Source organism: Amphiura filiformis, chromosome 11, assembly GCF_039555335.1.
Source record: "Amphiura filiformis chromosome 11, Afil_fr2py, whole genome shotgun sequence".
Taxonomy (NCBI): domain Eukaryota; kingdom Metazoa; phylum Echinodermata; class Ophiuroidea; order Amphilepidida; family Amphiuridae; genus Amphiura; species Amphiura filiformis.
The window spans coordinates 53,268,990-53,287,581 of record NC_092638.1 but is presented as its reverse complement, the minus strand read 5'-3'; the positions used below and the strand labels follow the sequence as shown (position 1 = coordinate 53,287,581).

General features: G+C 38.6%; 1 protein-coding gene across 1 annotated transcript; it reads right to left on the bottom strand.

Moving 5' to 3' along the window:
- Positions 1–664: 664 nt before the first annotated feature.
- LOC140165005 (uronyl 2-sulfotransferase-like) lies at positions 665–18,079 on the bottom strand. The gene is made up of 8 exons (XM_072188414.1): positions 17,155–18,079; positions 15,022–15,125; positions 12,563–12,703; positions 12,127–12,221; positions 10,671–10,818; positions 10,176–10,276; positions 6,776–6,951; positions 665–1,243 (listed from the first exon to the last, which is right to left on the bottom strand). Exons 1-8 carry the CDS (start codon positions 17,318–17,320, stop codon positions 1,104–1,106), a joined length of 1,071 nt encoding a protein of 356 aa, XP_072044515.1. The 5' UTR covers positions 17,321–18,079; the 3' UTR covers positions 665–1,103.
- Positions 18,080–18,592: the final 513 nt, after the last annotated feature.

Here is an 18,592-nt window from a genome sequence, read left to right as displayed (position 1 = left end):
ATAATTAATCATGTAATCATCTCTTTTACAAGCCCTTCGGCCGTACAACAAGTATTGCACAGGCGTCAACGATAATACTGCTGATGAGTTTGACTAGTTTCTATTGAGCTACTGCGCATGCACCCCGGAATTCCGTCGTGAAAACAATAAAATACAAAAGAAATTTCTCGACACTTTTTGCATGTTTCGTTCTCAGGCCCCGAACGAGAAACGGCCATTTTATTCCGCCATTTTGAATTGTTTCGAGGTCGGGGCCAAGGGACTCAGGCTATTCCGTCCTAGGTCAAGATGCACCTACCCACCAAGTTTCATGCCCATATGACAGTATTTACTAATTTGACCCCTAGATGACCTCTGGTGACCTTGACCCACTAACCAATACAAACTTGTTCTGTCCCGGGTCAACTTCGACGCACACACCCGTCAAGTTTGAGCAACGTGCGACCCCCAGTCTCCGAGAAAAACAGTTGTTACTAATTTGACCCCTGGATGACCTTGGGTGACCTTGACCCACTAACCAATATAAACTCGTTCTTCCTCATACCAAGCTGCACCCACCCACCAAGTTTGAGGAACGCGCGACCCCCAGTCGCCGAGAAAAGAGGCGGACAGACAAACAGACACACAAACAGATTCTGGTGAATTATAGTAAGATTTTCATTCTTATTTTGGCCACATAACTCCACATGATATCATTATTGTACACATTAATATTGTAGTGTAAGTTAAATTTCCATCTTGCATGTTCAGATTGAGTGCCACAAGCTTCACGTTTTGTGTCTTTCTCTTTACACTACAAATGCTCTACATCATGTGCTCTTATCAGTGTTTATCCTTATATCACAATGTATTCTTTATCTTGCATTTTCCATCTTCTATAACATTGGTGTGAATTGATATGAAAACAAATAGACTTCAACTTTAACTTCAACTTGCAATTATCCAACTTGCAACATTCCTAAGATAAGACGACATTGTTTTCCCCATGATATTTACTGGTAAACAGCTGTGGGAAAAAGTAAATGTCTCAATATGCCGCGAATATCACGAATACACCGTGTCACTTCTTAATAAGACATGTCCGATTCCCGGACCTGATTATGCTATATGTCATATTCCTTCTTAAGCAGTTCTAGCTTAGTCTTCACAAAGTCATAAAATTGGTACGTCAAGTCGAGTTTTTCTCTAAGTATCGCGCGTACTTCTGCAGATATGGGCTTCTTGAAGTTTGTTTGATATTTTTCTATGGTAAGAAGAAACAAAAATTATCAAATTAGTGAAGAACCAAAGCAACATTGTTCTATAGCCGGGATATTTCGGACAATTTTTGAAAGTGTGTTATAATATTATAGAGGCCCTGCATGTGACGTAGTTTATACAACCAACCATGCTAGGACGCTACACTAATTTAAACAAAAGCATTATAACACTAACATACACATAAGTTTTATTCAACATAAGATATATCATATGCTCCGGATGATCCCAGTAGTTTATTGAATAGACTGCATTACAATATGGGTTCTTTAAAGAATTTCATTTGTTATTGTATTGTTTGTAGGATTGTTTCATACGATTGGTGATTTTTTTGGTAGGCAAATCCAGTAAAATGGTACTTACTTTCTGAGCTTTCGATGACCGGTTATGTCATCTTGATCACAGATGCCCAGGCTCAATGCACTTCCCGCCATGGGACTGATCACGTCTACGGCTCTGGATCACGTCTACGCCTCGCTGATAAGCCAATCAAGAACCTGTGGGAATGAGACTACGAAGTTCCATGGCGGGAAGTGCAGTGAGCCTGGACATCTGTGATCAAGATGACATAACGGCCATCAAAAGCTCAAAAAGTGAATACCATTTTACTGGATTTGCCTACCAAAAAATCACCAATAATATGGGTTCTGGTTCTAATTTTGTTTGAAATTTGGTTCTAATTTTGTTTGAAATCAATCGACCAAAACATGCATTAGTGTTGATAATTAGTTATGCTTCATTTGCATTATTTGGAGTACTGAACCAGTAAAAACTTGTATATTTGTGCAGGTGTTATTACGATTTGAGTAGCTCATTAACTCCTCTTTTTACATGCAGCATGGAAAAGATCAATAATATGTTATGATACTTAGGGACCGCTCATTATTAATGCGGGAGGGGGGCCGGGAGGAGAATGTTGAGCTTTATGGGTGAAAAATACCTAACCCCCCTATTGCGATGAATCAATTTCACGTAACCCTCCTATTGAATCAAACAAAATCATATGACCCCCCCCTTCAAGCAAACTTCAATATTAATTCAGTCATAGAGATTGGGATTTTGACATGTGGTAGATGGGGTTGGAAAAAAATTCTTGAAGTCATAGTGAATGTGGTAATGAAATAAGTTTATTGTTCTTTTTGACGCTAAACTGATCAAATATGGTACAAAAGTGGAATCAATTCTCACGAAGCGCAACAAATGTGCAATTTTGTGACTAAAATTGCCAAATATAAGGTTAATTTCGTCAGAAACCCACACTAGGCCTACAGTCAGGCCTCAACATGGGGGGGGGGTGATTGTATGGACCATCCCCCTGGCAAATATTGGGGGGGGGAATTTACCCCCATCCCCCGGGATTCTAAGCCTATATACACCTATGCCAATAGATCTACTTTTCGTGAGAAAAATAATAGGTGTGTGCTTGCAGGTGGGGTGGTCATGTGGTGAGGAGTGAGAGGTTTGTGTGTGTAGCATGTGGCAGTGGCGTAGATTTGTTTTTTGTCATTGGGGGATGGGGTAGGAAAAAGAAAAAAAAGTATAGTGAATCCAGCATATTTTGGCCACTGACTATGTTTATGGTACAACAAATGCGCTTTTTTGCCCTATTGAAGCTAAAATGGTTAAATATGGTGCAAAATGGGAACAATTTTGTGCAAATAAGTCATTAGATAATAATCATATGTGGTATCCCTTACCTAAAAAACTAGCATTCTCTAGCACTCACTAGGCATTCCATTGAATGGTAAAGAACCGCTAATGAATGCCTAAATGGTGAATCCCTCCAATACTATAACATTGAGCTAATAGGCGGTTGTTAGCACTCAACCGCCTGTTTCTAAGCCCTCAACCGCTTATAGTGGTTCATAAGCGGTTCATAAGCCCTCCTCAGAGGCGAAATATGTAAATGAGCTAAGCACTCGAACCACTAGGGAGGCATTCGAACCACTAAGGAGGCATTCAAACCACCTAGCATTTAAACCACCTAGGAAGCATTCGAACCGCTTGGGAAGCATTCGAACCGCTTGGGAAGCATATCCAACCGCCTAGGAAGCATTCCAACCGCTAGGAAGCATACCAACCGCTTCAGAAGCATTCCAACCGCCTACAGGTTAGCACTCGAACCACTTATTAAGCCCTCAACCGCTATAAGTGGTTCGTAAGCGGTTCATAAGCCCTCCTCAGAGGCGAAATATGTAAATGAGCTAGGCCCTCGAACCACTTAGTGGCATTCCAACCACCTATGAAGCACTCCAACCGCCAAAGAAATTTCCAATTGCCTAGGAAGCATTCCAACCGCCTATAGGCATTCCAACCGCCTATATGCATTCCAACCGCTATAGGTATTCCAACCACCTGTATAATAGCACTTGAACCACGATATAAATAATAATATAGCTATAGCAATTCTACAAAAGTGAGGAATAGGAATGCACTGCAGAAAATCGCAAATGGTAAGCCCATAATATACTCCCATTTTTTATCCATTGTGACAGAGGCAGGCAAATTCAGCTTAAATTTCAGTATTCACATCAATTGAGTGAACGCAAAGATGTAACAGTATACTTTTCCATATGATTTCCCGTATTGTTTTTTTTTCAAAAATAGCACTTGAACTTGAATCTTATAGGGTTGCTGTAGGAATTCTATGAGAGTAAGGATTAAGAATATGCACAAATTGAACTTGAATATATCAGCAAGTATATAGCCATGTCCCGGAGCCATGGGCATCAGCAAGATCCACTAAATTGCATCAAATTCATAACTGATAAATTGAGTAACATATCCTAGTCTGCACAGGTTAGGATTTCGACGTTGTATCAATACTGAAACAACATCGAAGTTTCAACCTAACCTGATTTCAACCCTTCAACCTAAAGGTTAGTTGATATCATGTTGAAATTTCAACGTTGATACAAGTTTGAAATTTCAACCTGATTTCAACCAACATTCAATGCAGAGCCCGGATGCAGAGGTTGAAATCAGGTTGAAGTTCATTTGCAAATACAGCCTGATTTCTGGGATCAGTGTGTTTTATAAATACGTACACAAAATAATTATAGCTACATAATGATGTACTAGTAATTTGTCACTGTTGTTTGGTTTCATTGTTTGAGGTTTCATGCTCTTTGCTTGAGCTCTTCTTACACCATATGAGTGCTTTTTAGTGGATTTGTGCATGGTATAAATGTACACTATCATTATTAATAATAATAATGCCCCAATATACATACTAACTAGCCTCTCCTTCCATATTTCAAGAAACTGCCTACATTACATCTAGTCATATTTAAGCTTACTTTTTATACATACACCATCCATATTGTGGCATATTATTACACACAAAGATAACTACATGGATCACATGTATACATGTATGATGTTGTCCACATAATATGCATTGTCATGTAACATCCCAAATGTAAAAAGTGGAAAAATAAGGTCTATAATAAAGCTGGAAACATGAAAGGATAAAGATTCCATCATCTCTGCATTCACACCAGTTCAAAAATGGCAGTTAGAAATATATTCCCATCATGCACCTGTTTGACCCTTGGGTCAACCACTAAGGAATGCTAGTCAAGGCAATAGCAGAATGCCTAATTGAACAGAATGCCTATTACTTAGAAATTTTTAAACCGAATGCCTAATACTTAGAAATTTTTCAGTGGAATGCCTATTACTTTAAAAAAATTTAACCGAATGCCTAATACTTAGAAATTTTTTCAGTGGAATGCCTATGACTTATCCGAATGCCACCGAGTGCCTATAGCAAACCGCCTAATCCTAGAACCACTTGGAATGCCTAAGTTATGAATGCTTAGGAATGCCTAAGTTAATAGTATTGAGCTTTATTGAGGGCTTAATGAGTAAATAGGCATTCGGTAGCATTCTTGTGAGGCATTCGGAATGCCTGTGAACCAGCTCTATAGGCATTCATTAGCTACTGAGTGCTAGTGACCACCTAGTACCTCTATCCTTAGCACTCGAGGGCTTGGCGAATAGCTACAGAATGCCAAATAGGCATTCATGTTTGGTAAGGGATGATAGCTCTTGATCAGAGCCCTCGCAGTGCCTTAGAGGATATCCAGTGATCCCCAAGTAAAATAAACCCAAGCAAGTGACTAGTATTAGTAAATAAAATATATATAGGCCAATCACTGCCTGGTTTAGACCATTCTGTAAAAAATTAATACCACTCCTAGCAGTACATGTACATGTTCACTATAGGCAAGCTACATAAGTCACCCGGATATGGATAAGTCACCAACAAGTAGGACCACTATGCAGTAAAGATCACTGTCTACCTAAAGATAATGGTCTACAAAACCCACCAACCGCGAAAGTCCACTCACCGAGCCGACAGCTGGTCTTTACAATTAGTGTCAGAGGGCATATGGCATGGTTTTTCATTTTTTCTTTCAATTGGATGGAAAATAGGTTGGCTTTGGAGCAAAGCTAGTGGTATGATTGATACTGTTACTGTATATGCAAGACCTTCCAGGATACTTGGTATTATATAAATAATAGTGAATGACTATTAAATTTCACTGACCCCCCCCCCTATCAGGAAAAATAAAATCACTTAACCCCCCCTGTTTGTCAAAGTGAAAATCACATAACCCCCTACATTTTTCCCAGCCCCCTCCCACATTAATAATGAGCGGTCCCTTATGTTGATTATCCGGGTGATTATCGTCCTTCGGGCAATGGTAAAGGGCCAATACAGGGCATTGGCAATGCCCTTTATTTAACGTTTTCCTCAAAACATTTTATTATTACTTTCGTCCCAAATTCGCCACTAAATTTCATTAGGTTCCATTACCTTAACAGAATTGATCATGTCTCACATCCTTTTTCTACCAAATTGATGGTAATAAATATTGTAGTGAGCTGTCAACATTTGAACACAATTGGTTCAAGCAAAACTCACTTCCAGGGAACTAAGTACCACACAAGGTCATATTATGTAGCTAATTGACTAATCTCCATCATATATTGCCTCTAGCTGAATTACAGTGATCTGGTCACCTCATTGACCCTCAGGAGGAAACTCTAAGCTAGTCTAGTAGTGGTCATAGACTTAAATACATGTACTTAGAGTCTATGTTGTGATCAATTCTATTCAGTGGCAGTGGTACCTGATGAACGCAACGCTTCTAATGAGCGAATGTTTTTTCCTATCATATTGTCAACAGAAACATTAATTTTAGTACCTTATTGGCTATAGTGGTCAAACACTTATCGCTTGTTAACACTTGAACGTACCTGATTTCTTCTTTCGTACATCAGAGTGATAGTAAGTCACAATGCCTTTAAACAAGCTAGGCGCTAGTTTCAGTATCTTATTGGCTATAGTGGTCAATCACTTATCGCTTGTTAACACTTGAACATACCTGATCTCTTCTTTCGTTCAGCAGAGTGATAGTAGGTCACAATGCCTTTAAACAAGCTAGGCGCTAGTTTCAGTAACTTATTGGCTATAGGGGTCAATTATCATCGCTTAACTTGAACGTACCTGATTCCTTCTTTCGTATGTCAGCCTTATAATCGGTTACAATGCCATTAAACAAGCTAGGCGCTAGTTTCTCCATAAGTCTGAGTGTGGATTCGTAGTCCTCTAGCAGTCCAACTATTAAGTATTCCTCTTCTACACGTCTTTTGGCCTCATTTAATGACCATTTTAGATCGGTGCTATAGACAGAATGGAGAAATGTTGGTATATAATATAAGTTTATTTCAATTTCCCTGGACATTTGGATGTATTGATATGTATTGTAACAATAAATAAATAACTAAATAAACAACCTTCTACTGAGCCATTTTTGTAATTTTGGCGAAAAATCACATAAACATGCAATTTTGATCGGAAATATATATTCTAGTCTGACTGTTAAGGCGCAGCGCAATGCGTATTATATATTATATTCTTGTTCATTGATTGGTTAAAAGTGGATCACATAACCAAAAATAGTTCTACCATCAGTACTCCTATCCGTAAATAGTACTCTAAGCCGTAAATAGTATTTTCAATGTCCCGGATGAGCCGTAAATAGTACCTCCAAGCCGTAAATAGTACTTTTGACCATGCCTTCCGCGTGCGAGCATTTGATGCGACGGAACAGTTCACGCACGCGAAACTGCCATAGCGTGATTTCGCGCTGCTGTAATTAGTTAGCCCGATTCTAGCCTGTTCGATTTTTTTGAAGGGCAAAATATAGGTTGTGCTTAAATTGGTCGTGCTGTTCATTCAGGATAGAAGCTGGAGTCAAAACGTCAAATAATTTTCTTTTAACCAATCAATGAACAAAGAACATATTAATGAAGTATATAAAACAAATATAAATACTGCCTTTATTCGAAGTTCTGGTTAAAACTATGGTCCCTCGATGAGATCAATTAATACTATTTTCTGCGCCCCTCAGGAAAATAGTATTATTGATCTCACCGCAGGCCCATAGTTATAACCAGAACCTATCATGGCAGTATATATTTGTATATTGATACTGCCACGCGCACGTGTACCAATCAGATTATCCAATTAGATTGCATTCAAACTTGCGCGATTGAAAATAAAAATTTTTGTCGCACGATACGATATGAATCACTTCTTCCGACGCTAGCGATAATGAAATAGTCACCAGGTGGCTTTGCCGCACCTGAATGCTTTTATTTTCCTATGGGTACCATCACCGATGGATCTACAATTAGCTTAAGGCATTTGGGTATAAACTCAAGCGTTTTAATATGCCGGATGAAACACCTTAGGGTTAGCCGGCCCTCCGTAATAATAGGTTTCTGGAACGTTGCCTGAATGTTCAAGTTTATACAATAATTTTTAGCAACTTTGTGATCATGGTAACCACTGAACCAGTCAAACATAGACCCTGTTGGCGCTATGTTGGCCATATTTTAAATATCTTTTCAATATAGGCCCAGTTGCACAACTCTGAAATTAATATTTCGTCAATTTTATGAAATATCGAGGTAAGGGAGGCAAATGCGTCGTCGTTCTGCAGCTCCCGAAAAATGAAAAATGAGAAAGGAAAGAAAATGAAAGGATAGGAAAGGAAAGGGAGAAACAAAATAGGAGAAAGGTCGTCATTATGATTTTTTTTCAAACAATCCCCACTCAGCCACTCCTAGCTGTATCGATAAAAATGAAACCGTCTTGGCAACTGTCACACCCTCTACATTTTGTTCAAAGCAACATTAATTAATCAATAATTAATAGTGTCAAAATTCTATGAACAAAATTATATTAACTGGAAGTTAAATGAAGCGTCCCTAACAACCATGACAGCCCTCGTTAATATTATTTAGGTTAGTGGCTACATATATGCAATAATTCGTCGTCCGTATTCCATAGTGGCGTATAGTGGGGCGCCGCGAATAAACAACTTTTCGAGAAAATCGGGTTTGAAGAAATGCCAATTTAAAATCGAGTTGTGTAAATCAGACATTCATTATATTTTGTAAATGATGTGAAATTTCTGTAGTGAACTGAATAGATTTTATTGTTATATATTTTTCAAAAGAAATAAATACATACTATTGCTGGCAAACTGAAAATAAAACTATACGTCACTATGGAAAACGAACAAAACGCAATACCCTAACCTAACGTTAACCGTACGCCACCTCGGTCGCCGTGTAATCCCTATGGCGTTACTTTTCGTCGTTCGTATTCCATAGTGGCGTATAGGTCCGATACGCGTACGCCACTATGACATACGATGTTTTTCATTTTGCCGATATTTCATAATTATAAAATGTGTATAAAAATGGGCGTATGGTCGATACGCCACTATGGAATACAAAAATGTCACTTTGTAACTATACGCCACATTTAATTAATTAATTACTAATTAATTAGCTAATTATGACTGATGAGACTTAGAAAAATGAAAGAGAACATCATTAAAAACATATGTGCCAATTTTCAAAAAAAATGACCAAAAATCACTATACGCCACTATGGAATACAGCCGACGAATTATGAGCGCTGGGGGAGGGTAAAATTGAGGGGTCCAAGAAATTTTTGGCCAGCCGACAGGGGTCGGCAAGCAATTTTTGGCAAGCCGGGGGAGCGATTTTTACAGGTGGATCGAAATGGATCAACGCAAGTCAATTTCTCTTGCTGGTCACTTCTTCATAGTGGTCATTTGCAAGAAAGCAACCATGGTTTAATTACCAGATATGGCTCGAGCTATTGGCCAGCTTGAGGCTGGCATATACCTCAGAATCAAGTTGCGGCAAATTTTGGAGTTTCCCGAAGTATGATCTCCAAGCTAAAAGCCAAGTTTCGTCAGACCGGAGATGTCAAAGACAGACTCAGAAGTGGCCGCCCAAGAAAAGCAACGGCTGCGCGAGACCGGTGCATCAGGCTGGCAAAACTTTGAGACCGTACAATAAGTGCCAACACTTTATTTTAATGAAACAGTGTGATATTCAGTGAGATTTGGCACATTTTGTTTAGACCTCCTTGTCTTTCAAAGACAGATACTCAACCATAGAATAAGTTACAGTGGCGTAGCCAGTGGGGGGCCAGGGGGCCGGTGATCCCCCCGCTCGTCATGGCCGTCGGTTCATGTAAGGCCGTCGGTAGACGGAAGGCGTTGGTGAAAAAGATAATGGGTTAACAATAGACTATTTTTTACCCAGGGTGACAGAAAAAAGGGGAGAATTGTAAAAAAAAATGATAAAAATTGTGAATGAAATTGAATTTTACATAAAAATGTTGTGTTTTTATGATGGTACCGCCTATAATCAGGCAGAGAGGGGTTAAGCGATTTTTTGTAAGCCGAGGAGCATTTTTTGGTACCCTGTTTGGAAAATTTACCCCTGGCGGCTCATAATTATTGCCCACCCCCTTACCTGACAGGGATTGGAACATATCACTCGCTATAAAATGGTACCTGCATTTTGGATGTGTGCCACAGAAGAAATGAAAGATCCTAGAGAGATATTCTTCCTTTACACATGCTTCATGTTCCTTTAAGACGCATTGGTCAAAAGTCTATGAAAAAGAAGACAAATAATTAACCATTAAATTTAATTTCGATCATATTTTGATCGAAATTACAAGAATATTCTTAATAATATTCTAGAATAAATAAGTCCTTCCTGGATCGCTTAAATCCAAGTATTCCTCCATTTTGAATTTAAGAAAGAGTAGAGGGACATGGTAGCTGTTCTGACTTAAATTTTGACTTAAAATCAGTGAATTGTGATGTTTTGGTCAATTATGACGTCATCGTGACGTCAATCTGGGGATGTTTGTGCATTATTTGGTGTTAATGGAAACAAGATATAACTATACTTATCCATTAGTTTGTTTAGTACCAAAATCATAGACATCGGTCGTTTAATATTGAACGAAATGACATACACGTGGCTTCAAGTTTTCATACCTCATTCATTTTCATTTCCAATCCAAATTTTTTCTTCACTCGATCCACACTTCCTGGAGTTTTGTCTCCATGCTGTCGATAATAGTAACTGGAAACGAGGTATTCGATCGGATCTCTTATCATATTTATGTAGACTGGATGAATTGACCTGTAAATGAAATAATTGTGTGAGAAATTTGGTCAAGTCGAAAAATATAGAGGCAAAGTCCCGGGGTGGGCACTCAACTTTAGAAGTGACGGGTATGTGCCTATCAGCGTCGCGAAGTAGGGGCCTATCGGGTACAAAATGTTATTTTTAAAAAGTGGGTCATTGGGTACAAACAAAATGAAAAAAAAGGGGGGGGGTTATTAAGTATAAGATTTTGAAAAAGGGGGTCATTGAGTATAAGATTTCAAATAAGGGGTCATCAGGTAGACAATTTTGAAAAAAATGGAGCAAAATTCTATTTTCTTGTTCCAAATTTTCCAAATTTCCAATACAAATTTGTTGAAATAAGAGAATTTGAAAGTTTCGGCATTATTTTGTGAAATTTTGATGATGCTATTTTAGAAAAAAGGGGTCATTGGGTAGCCGCAACTAAAAAAAAAAGGGGGGGTCATCGGGTATGACTTTTAAAAAGGGGTCATTGGGTATACTTCAAAAGAGGGGGCCTATTGACAGGCACATACCGTTACTTCTAAAGTTGAGTGCCCACCCTGGGGTAAAGTTCAATTTACGAGATCAGAACGAAGAAGTTCTACCTCCGCTCATGGCATGGTTCTGTACATGCCCGATGTATATATGGTAGCTTCCCGGGGTAGCTTCTTCATATCATCTGCAAATGGGAGCAAGATTGCCCATTGAAATGTGTGTGATACTTTGCGTACAAAAAATGACATTGCGATTTCCCATTTTGGATTCCCAACGTAGAATAAAACGCAGATGGATGCTACGTTGAATATGCTGATTTTACCTCATGTCTAAGTCCATGCAACGCGCCCAATTTTCAGGACGAAAATGTCTCATTTTGAAAGTAAAGTCATGATGTATGGATGTAGTGATCTTTAATCTATCAAAATATATGTTTTTGGGCAACTATAATATTTGGGGAGCACAAAAAACAATTAAGTTTAATCAGCATGTAGATCAAAATTTTAGTAAAAATCAAAAGCGCAGCGGCTTGTTTGAATCAGGCATAGACTCAGCTTACTGTTATCGGGACTGTTATTTTTTCAATCACTATGCCCTCTATCGACCTAGGTTAGAAGCTGTTAAATTTGATCAAATATTATAGTCTTTATTTCAGCTCATTTGTTCTCCTTCGTGACGAATGAGCACAATCCAGTTTGGAACCGAGGCTAGCAATATTTAACACCGTATTAACGTACGTAAAAACGTACGCGAAAACGTACGTTCCACGTGCTGCGTTCAGAAAATCGCATTGTCTCTAATATAATTGATTGATTACTTCCTTACTTCTCAACTGGAAAATAGAAAATGTGATCGCTAAACAAAGCAGGTGGGTGGGCTGCAAGTTGTTGTACTCGCTTTATCGCAGATTCTTCTTTGCCCTGAGTAAAATGAAAAAAAAAATATAAGCAAATTAAAGAAAAAATTTACAATAATAGGTCTCGGTAGTAGTAGTAGTAATAATGATAATCATCATCATCATCATCATCATCATCATCATCATCATCATCATCATCATCATCATCATCATCATCATCATCATCATCATCATCATCATCATCATCATCATCATCATCATCATCGTCATCGTTGTCGTCATCGTCAGGGCGTGTATAGCAAAAGAATCGGTTGTCCAGCGTTCTAAGTGAATATCATCGTCATCATCATCGTCGTCGTCATTCAATGACTCATCATCATCCATAATAGATGACGTAATGCTTACCTTTAGATCAATTCTCTCAAAATCATATACTATCTTACACCTTCTAGGTTTAATATCCAGCTTCGAGCATGTCCAGCGTAATAACGTGTCCATTGTCCGGCTGCCACATTTCGGCATTTTATTGTAAATGATGGTGTGGTTCTTGAATATTGCAATAAAAATGGAAAGCAAAAATAGAAACAAACATAAGCACACACCTCAAAAATAAGACGAGTATTTAAAAAAGATAATATCCGCAGTTCAAGGCTGACTTAAGGTTAGACACTATTTTAAACTGTTGCGATTTGGTAGTTCACAGCATCTTGCGAATGGTAGTGAGCTTTGGCAAATATTGCATTGATCATTTCATAGCGAGTGTGTAGAAGAATTCAAATATCACAGATATAGTTTTGTAGGTCCTGTGGTTCTTGAGTTATGTTGTAACTTGTAAAGAGGGCTGAAACAACAATACTTTTGTAAAACGTACATAACTCATTAACAGCAATAAATCAAGCAAGTTTTCAAAGTATATGATTTGTAGAATGAAACTATTGCAAAACATCAAAGTGTTTTTGTTTTTTTACAATAATATATTGATTAAGATAATGAAAATCAATTTTTAGGCTGCTTCGACCAACAATACATCGTGTACCCTTAAAGGAACCTTTTCAAACAAACTTAGAAAGTGCTAAAGCGAACCAAATGGCAAACATGATGGCAGCCTGATATTATGAAATCATCATCATGTATGTAGCATATGCTGTATACATGGATGTCAAATTCGACATGGTACAGAACAAGTGGACGGCTAACTGAACACTGACGAACAAAAACAGGACAAGACAACCGACTTTACAACGTATTTTCTGAGAATTTGTCTCCATTTTAACGAAATTGGAGCAACTTTCAATATTTAACGCATGTACATGATGCAAAATCACCTTTGACCTGTTGAGCCCGTAACTTGGTAACTACATGTTTTATGTTTTGTGATCCTTAGGACCAAAAGAATACTTTAGTAAATTTTAGTGCGGCATTTGAAGCATGTTTAATGAAAATGCAAGTACAGGTACTTGGCGTACTTCATAATTCGAATTCAGCAGATGATGTCCAGCGAACCGTATTGACCACAAATATTATACAAATATTGACTGCTATGAGGGGCATGGTTAAAGGCCCAAGGTGATCTCAAAACCATGACTATGGCATAGTCATGGTTTTGAGATCACCCCCGCGGGCCTATAATTTTAACCATACCCCGAATAAAAAGCAGTCAATATTTGTTTTATATACCAAATCTTAAGATTCTTGTCATCTGTTTGGTTAAAAACCTCGATTTTGGAAAGAGAAAGTAACAGTTTTAATGCGAACGGCACAGACGATTTCCGCGTAATTATAGCGCGCGAAAACATTAACGCGTGCGTAATATCATTTTACGCTGGGAACAAAGCACACGCAGAACTATGCCCGGGGAATAGTTACTTTTGCGGGCATAGTCAAAACCATAGACATACCACCTAGACCTATGACTGCCCATCCCTGACCGTGGCAGTAGGTGAAGCCTCGTATCCAAGGTGATTTTGGTCGGGTGGTCGGACGCAGAGAAATAAGCGTTCACGTCTGGAGAGAAAGACGCGCTCGTTTGCGTGATTGTTGCGCCATTATCGCTCGCGTCAAATGCAACATGTTCCATAGACGCGAACAAATCTGCTTGCTTGTGTCCGGGTATGCGTCTTTGTCAAAGTCGTTGCTAAGCAGTGTCGGCTTCACTACGCGAGTCAAAGTCAGTGGTCTAGGTGCTCGTTTGTCTGGGGTCAAAACTATGCCCGCTCTTTTAACCAATCAGATGACGGGAATCTTTAGATGAGGTATATAATGACTGCTATGAGGGTCATGGTTAAAACTATAGGCCCACGGTGATCTCAAAATCATAGCATGGTTTTGAGATCACCGCGGCCTATAATTTTAACCATGCCCCGAATATAAAGCAGTCAATATTTGTTTTATACCGAGTGGATGTACGTTGCGATTGCACATGCGTATAGACTCAAACCGGTCCATAGTTCGTTTCCACGACCGGACCATAGTTCATTTTGAGGGCATAGCTAATTCAATGACCGCACTTTTAACCAATCAGATGACAGGGATCTATATATGAGGTAGTATAATTTGTGATGTTACATATGTAATGATGCATCGTAGGTGGTGCAAACTATTCTTAATTTTTGTTTTAAATTTGACCCTTGTATGATCTTTCAGATCATAAATCTTTTTGGAGCAAGGTACATAGAAACGTTTTCCTGGTATATAAAATCTCCCACATCGTTATATATGGTTGCAGGCCATAGTCATGTTAGTCAGAAAAATCCATAAAGCCATTATATACGGTAGAACAACAATCATCTGACAAGCAGGATGTTAATTTCGTGGTCAAAGTTTGATTTTGACTAATTGCTATGTAGGCCTATAATAGGTCTTACCAGTCCCGTAATAGGCACGCCATATTTCTTATAGAGTGTTGTTCCGTGCTGCTCCGTTAACTTTTGTGATGACTCCGTTGAATTTCCCATAATAAGACGTGATCCTGAAAAAGACCGGGACCGAGAGACAGACAGATACAAAAAACAAGAACAAAAAAATAACAACAACAAAAACAAAAACAAAAAACAACAACAAAAAACAGAACAACAACAACAACAACAACAACAAAACAAAACCAGAAGACAGACAGAAAGACACAGAGAGAGAGAGAGAGAGAGAGAGAGAGACAGAGAGATAAGAACTATGGTCAGTTTCTGTAGAAAATATAATACCCTAGAAACTACAGTTTTCATGACCCCTGAAGAGAGGAAAATAAAATTCCCCTCATGACACTTTCCCTAACTAGTAGGGAAAAACCGTTTACCGGAAAATAGCGGGAAATAACAGAAAAACTGAGAAGTGTATCCGGGCAATATTAAGGGGGCATTTACTTGCGCTTTCCTGGACGTAATAATATAAACCTTTTTACTCGTTTTTTAGTCAATGATATGTAGTCAATGATGAGTGCAGCCTACACTTATAGTGCAGGGCAATATGTTCAAAAATTGCTTTCACGCATTACTATGGTAATTAATCCGACTCAATTCTCGTCGAATACTGATAGATGTAGATTCACTGACCTGTCTAATTACACATCACACAGTGTCATCGCCCCGATATCTTCATGGCAGAAATCGCCATGTTAGGTTAAATCCACAGCCACGCATGGCCATTTTGTTCCGACCTTTGAGACGCATTAATTAATGAGCCGAGGGACATCCCGACTAAGGCTACTGACTATAGCTCGGTAATTGGCTTCTCTTTGTGTAAGTGAGCTTGTATACGCCATGTGGTGAGTGCACCCCAACACCCCTGTGTGTGACCTCTGTGTGTATACGCCATGTGAGTGATCGCTCACATCAGAAAATCAGAATATTTCTGTCAGTTTTTCCAGTTCAAGACGCAATGGTTTTTTCTCAAGACGCCGCTAGCTAACGACGATAATATCTGTTGAACATTCACGTGCAAGGAACCAAATGTGGTTTCTTTATACGAAATCATTTACGGGAGATATTCATCATTTTGTACCCCGGTATCCAAAGATTTATCGTCTGAATATCAATCGTGCATAGCACATTTACGTGTATCGATCCCGGGTATTAATTTCAGTGTCTCTGGCTGTATAATGTAATTATTAACCGGGCGATGTCGGTGTGCATCATAGAGGGTAGAGGTTTACGTTTTACTATGACACTTTCTTCAGAAATCAAACTGCCCCGCGTTTTTGACACAAGGGGTATGTCTAGCTCGAGTAGTCCGAATAATCAGTCCCAGAACAAAATATTAATTTTTGACATGATCGTGTTCTGAGTCGAATTCTGAATTGTTTCCATATGAAATCTTGATGGCAAATTGGACAAAAGAAGCACATGGTTCTTCTTGACAGCTTTTTATAATCCCTATTCATGTTACGTGAATCACGCTATTTTGGACCATCCTTCTGATACTTGAGTGTTTGGACAAGCGGAACGGTCTTTTGTCTACCTCTCTGTTCAGTAGCGTAGATTTCTTTTTGACATTGGGGGGGGGGGGATGAAGTTGGAAAAAAAATCTTGAAGTATAGTAAATCCAGCCCCCTTTGGCGACAGAATTAGTTTATGATATAAATGCGCGCGAAGCGCGCGAACATTTGTGCTATTTTGAAGCTAAACTGAGGTTAATTTGGTCAGAAACCCATTACCAGGCGTCAACATTGGGGGGGGGGGGTGATTGTATGGACCACCACCCTGGCAAATCCCCCATCCCCGGGATCTACGCCTATGTCTCTGTTTGTAAACAGACGAGGAGGTCAAAATTGTCATCCTCGCCGAATAGGAAAGACAGCGTAATGTATAGTACGGCACTACAGCTCGAGATACTCTAGCTAAAATACAGGTTTACATTTACTACCGGTATCTTACATTATCTTGCTGTATTTAGGTCCATAGAGCTGATGAAGACTTGGTTCAGGAGCTGAGCTCGACTAGTAATAAAACATCAGATTGTATATACATCTGCAATTTCATGATCTCAAGCTATAAAGCTGGTCCTACCTTTCTTGCTACGTTTAATTTCTTCATTGGTGTTTTTCACCTCAATCTCCGGCGTCGATTCTGGTTTTAGTCTGTAAGTAGACTTGTAAGTGACGGTGAAAAATAGTGTTGCTGCTATCAAAACTGATATCAGCGGCAAGGCGACTCGTCGTGGGACCGTATACATTATGAATTGTTTGAATTTTGAGAACTATGAAAACTGCTGGGTTTTGCCCTTCCAATTCAAATAAACAGGTCTATTGCATAAACCGTCGACCGACTTTTATGACTTATGACCGACTTTTATGCTTTTCAATGCAACGGTCTCCATCCATTTTGCAATATCATGAGAATACTTACAATGGAGTTTTAGCCTAGCCCTACTATAGTGCCTTCCGAGAACCGCTAAAACCCACTAACCGCTGCACCTGATGGGTTTAGCAGTTCTCTGGATATAGGCCTATATAGGCAGGTTTAATGATTTTGCATGGTTTTGGATCACCACAGTACTCACAGTCAAAAGGCCCTATAATAGTAGGGCTATTTTAGCCATCCATGCACAAATGAACAAATACAATAGAGTGAAGGCCAATACATATGACAAAAGTGATGAGTTTTACAAAAAGCTTTCAGATGACCGGATTCGCTGTCATAGTCATTACATCATCACCTTGGATAAAGACAGCCATGCATATAGTTGGAGTGTTTTGGTTCAAGCACCTCTCAAGGACAGTCCCCTATTTACCATGTTCACACAGTATAATTGCATTTTTGGAAACCATCCATAAATCATGACAAAACGCAGAATATTATGATTTATTTAACTAATTACTATAACTGGACGGGTTTTTAGCTTTAAAACGGTAGGAACCGTACATGACCGTGAACGTGTCCTTGAACAAAGAATGCACACAGGCTGTATTATGACATCACTACTGTGACAGCGAATAGAGGGCCGAGGGATTCACTCTATCATTATAAAAATTATTACAGCTCTTGGAGTAAACATTTGAATCAATGATCTATCTATCTATCTATCTATCTATCTATCTATCTATCTATCTATCTATCTATCTATCTATCTATCTATCTATCTATCTATCTTTCTTTCTTTCTTTCTTTCTTTCTTTCTTTCTTTCTTTCTTTCTTTCTTTCTTTCTTTCTTTCTTTCTTTCTTTCTTTCTTTCTTTCTTTCTTTCTTTCTTTCTTTCTTTCTTTCTTTCTTTCTTTCTTTCTTTCTTTCTTTCTTTCTTTCTTTCTTTCTTTCTTTCTTTCTTTCTTTCTTTCTTTCTTTCTTTCTTTCTTTCTTTCTTTCTTTCTTTCTAGGGGTTAAATCATAGTTGATGATACATTACCAACAGTAAGATAAGATTATTAAAGAAGATGATTTAAGATTATAAGAAGAGGATTTGGAGTGAAAGAAAAAGGAACGAAATGAAAGATTGAATGAAAAGGAAGA